Source organism: Cervus elaphus, chromosome 20, assembly GCF_910594005.1.
Source record: "Cervus elaphus chromosome 20, mCerEla1.1, whole genome shotgun sequence".
NCBI lineage: Eukaryota > Metazoa > Chordata > Mammalia > Artiodactyla > Cervidae > Cervus > Cervus elaphus.
The window spans coordinates 108,140,235-108,143,589 of NC_057834.1; the positions used below are offsets into that span (position 1 = coordinate 108,140,235).

Below are 3,355 nucleotides of genomic sequence, written 5' to 3' on the forward strand. Positions count from 1 at the left end.
AATGTTTGTGTACTGTAAACCATATAAATCCATGATATTAAGGGAACTGTAAGACTGAAGGGGGTTTGATCCCTGCGTAGGGAAGAACCCCTGGAGGAGGGCATGGCAACCCACTCCAGTATTCTTGCCTGGAGAGTCCCATGGACAGAGGAGCCTGGTGGGCTCCAGTCTACAGAGCTGCAAAAAGTAGGACGCGACTGAAGCGACTTAGCACGCAAGCAAGCGACTGAGAAAAGAAGCGAGGAAGTGAAAGAACTTAAAGCTGGGACAAGGGCTGGAACAAAACCTGACAGTCCCACGCCATCCTTCTCAAAACAATTTCTGGGCACTCCAGCCGCGGAGAGCAGCCTGGACGCCCAAGGTCCTCGGCTGGAGGCCGCGCCTAGGGCGGGTCCCTTCTCGGGTGGGGCCCGGCGGGCCGGGGGCGGTACCCCGTCCCCCGCCCTCAGCCGAGTATCGGTTTTCCTTTCCCAGGCTTTCGGTCCAGAGGAGACAGGACAGCCTCCGCCTCCCTGATCCTATCGCGGGCGGCGCAGGGCCGGCTGAGCCTTCAGTGGGACGGGGACGAGAACCCGGGAAGGGGCGGGCGGGGAATCTGTCACCCAAATACCAGCGGGTGAGTCGGCGGCCAAACCAGCCCGGCAGGTCCGGCGGAGTATAAGAGCTGGAGGGAGCGGCGGGCGGCAGACGCCTGGGGTACCGTCCCACACGCCGGAGCCCAGCGGAGTCTCCAGCCCTCGTCAGCCCGCACCCGGTCCTCGCTCCTCCGCCCCACCATGGCCCGGGGCCCGGGCCTCGCGCTGCCCTCGCCGTGGCTCCTGGTGCTGGCGGCGGTGATCGGCCACGCGGCCGCGCAGAACCAGTGCGTGTGCCCCACCAACAAGATGACCGTGTGCGACGAGCGCGACCTGAGCGGCCGCTGCCAGTGCCGCGTGCTCGGCTCGAACCAGGCGGTCAACTGCTCCACGCTCACGTCCAAGTGCCTGCTGCTCAAGGCGCGCGTGCGCGCCTCCCACAGCGGCCGCGCGCTGGTGCGGCCGAGCGAGCACGCGATCGTGGCCAACGACGGCCTGTACGACCCGGACTGCGACCAGCAGGGGCGCTTCAAGGCGCGCCAGTGCAACCAGACGTCGGTGTGCTGGTGCGTGAACTCGGTGGGCGTGCGCCGCACCGACAAGGGCGACCTGAGCCTGCAGTGCGACGAGCTGGTGCGCACCTACCACATCCTCATTGACCTGCGCCACCGCCCGGACGCCCCCGCCTTCAACCACTCGGACCTGGACGCCGAGCTGCGGCAGCTCTTCCAGCAGCGCTACCTGCTGCAGCCCAAGTTCGTGAGGGCCGTGCACTACGAGCACCCCACCATCCAGATCGAGCTGCGCCAGAACTCGTCGCAGAAGGTCGCCGGCGAGGTGGACATCGGCGACGCCGCGTACTACTTCGAGAGGGACGTCAAGGGCGAGTCGCTGTTCCTAGGCCCCCGCGACCTCAACTTGCGCGTGGGCGGGCACCCCCTGGTCCTGGAGCAGATGCTCATCTACTACCTGGACGAGAAGCCCCCCCAGTTCTCCATGAAGCGCCTCACCGGCGGCCTCATCGCCGTCATCGTGGTGGTCGTGCTGGCGGTGGTCGCCGGCGTGGCCGTCCTGGTGATCACCAACAGGAGGAAGTCGGGGAAGTACAAGAAGGTGGAGATCAAGGAACTGGGGGAGATGAGACAGAAACCCAGCTTGTAGGTACCAGCGGGGCTGGGCTGGGGTGGGGTGGGGTATCGGATTTCAGCAAGGTTCCAGACCCGAGTCAGTCACCCTTCTTGATTCTTGGCCCCCACACGAGACATTTCTCCTCTCACATTCCCGCCCCCCCGCCGCCCCCCCCCCCCCGCCACCATATTTAATAGATCCTGTTCTCAGGGTCACCTCGCTTTCTGACTTCTGTCCTGAAGAAAGCATTTCTAAAATTCCTTCCCTTTCAGTCCAACCAGAAACCTGACTCCAAGAGTTAAGGGAAGTTTGGCATAGGGTTATGTATAAGAATCAAGTGTCTGTATGACAACCCAGCCTGGTTTACAAATGCGGAAATCCATGCTGAAGGCTTAAACGCTTTTAGCTGGGAATCAGCTGCTGTCTTGGGTTTAAGTTATTTCATTAGCTCCACTTGTATCGTGGCCTTCCTGATGAGGAGTTCGCTAATTGGGCCCACGTTGTATCTTCATTTCCTATCGTTTGTATTACCGACCACACATGCTTGTCACCGAGAAAGAAGCCCGTCTGAGCTGCCTGCACACATTTTAGATGTCTTTATTTGAGGGCAGACTTTGGCCCAGAAACTCAGCATCTGTCCTTCAACTTGCCCTTATTACAGCTGATAATAGTAATGTTTCTTTTGTAAAATGTTTGTACATAGGTTGTCTTTGATAATGCTGTTGTGATTTTTTTTTTTAAAAAACATGAATTTAATAAAATATGGAAAAGGCACAAACCAAAAGATGGAGTTTGTGAAAACTTGCTGCAGATATATATGATTTGGGACTGCTCTAATTTCCTATGACTCAGATTTCTTATTTCAAATTCTAACACTTCTTAGCAGGATAAGCCTTTTCCCATAGCCACTCTGGTGTTTTTGAGATCCCTGAGCTGGCAAGTGTAAACACAGGTGTTTCTAAATCAGGTTGTTTGGAAACCCCCTGCAGGAGGGTAGGTCTGAGGGAACCGGCTAGAACCAGCCAGTGTTGTCAGTAAAGGGGACCGGCCTTAGATTATCACCAAATGAGAATTCTCCCCTGGAGAAGAAAACGCTACCTTTGTCTCTGAGTTAAATGACTTTCCCACATGGTTACAGCCAGTCTGTAGCGGGCTTGTGCTCTGGCTGTGTGTGTGCATGTGCCCACGTACTCTGTTTTCCTAAGATTTTACTAGTAAGGTGATTTAAAAACTTACTGCGTTTTAGCTGCAAAAAATCTTGTCTCACATTTATCTTCTTGTTTTTACTCATTCACGCTTATCTATTTGAAGCAGCGTATGTTAGAAGGTCACTGTGGGGTAGCCTAGTGGTAAACAAGTTACTGCAGTTCCTGGGAAGTTGCTGCAACCATGGGCATGTACAAAGGATGGAGTGGTTGGTACATCCAACCCCAAATAGCTAGGTCCAGGACCTCAGTTTCTTCCCCAGAATACATCTCACATTCCTCCTCTGACTTGCACTCTGGTCTATGCCTGCCCCTCAAGAATGAAGCACCAGTAAGATTTGGGGTGAGGGAGCTCTAAGCTGCTGCCTGGGCAGCTTGGGCCCGTGACTGGTGTGTGCTGAAAGAATGATTCCTTATGGTCCCCAGAGTCTCTTCAGCCTGCAAGAA

The 3,355-nt window shown here is 56.0% G+C and overlaps 1 protein-coding gene across 1 annotated transcript; it reads left to right on the forward strand.

Moving 5' to 3' along the window:
• Positions 1-515: 515 nt before the first annotated feature.
• TACSTD2 (tumor associated calcium signal transducer 2) lies at positions 516-2,487 on the forward strand. The gene has a single exon (XM_043878471.1). The coding sequence runs from the start codon at positions 777-779 to the stop codon at positions 1,734-1,736; it is 960 nt and encodes a 319-aa protein (XP_043734406.1). The 5' UTR covers positions 516-776; the 3' UTR covers positions 1,737-2,487.
• The last annotated feature ends 868 nt before the right edge of the window (positions 2,488-3,355 follow it).

Coding starts and splice junctions, on each gene's coding strand:
- TACSTD2 (XM_043878471.1), top strand. CDS start 777: ATGGCCCGGGGCCCGGGCCTCGCGCTGCCCTCGCCGTGGCTCCTGGTG.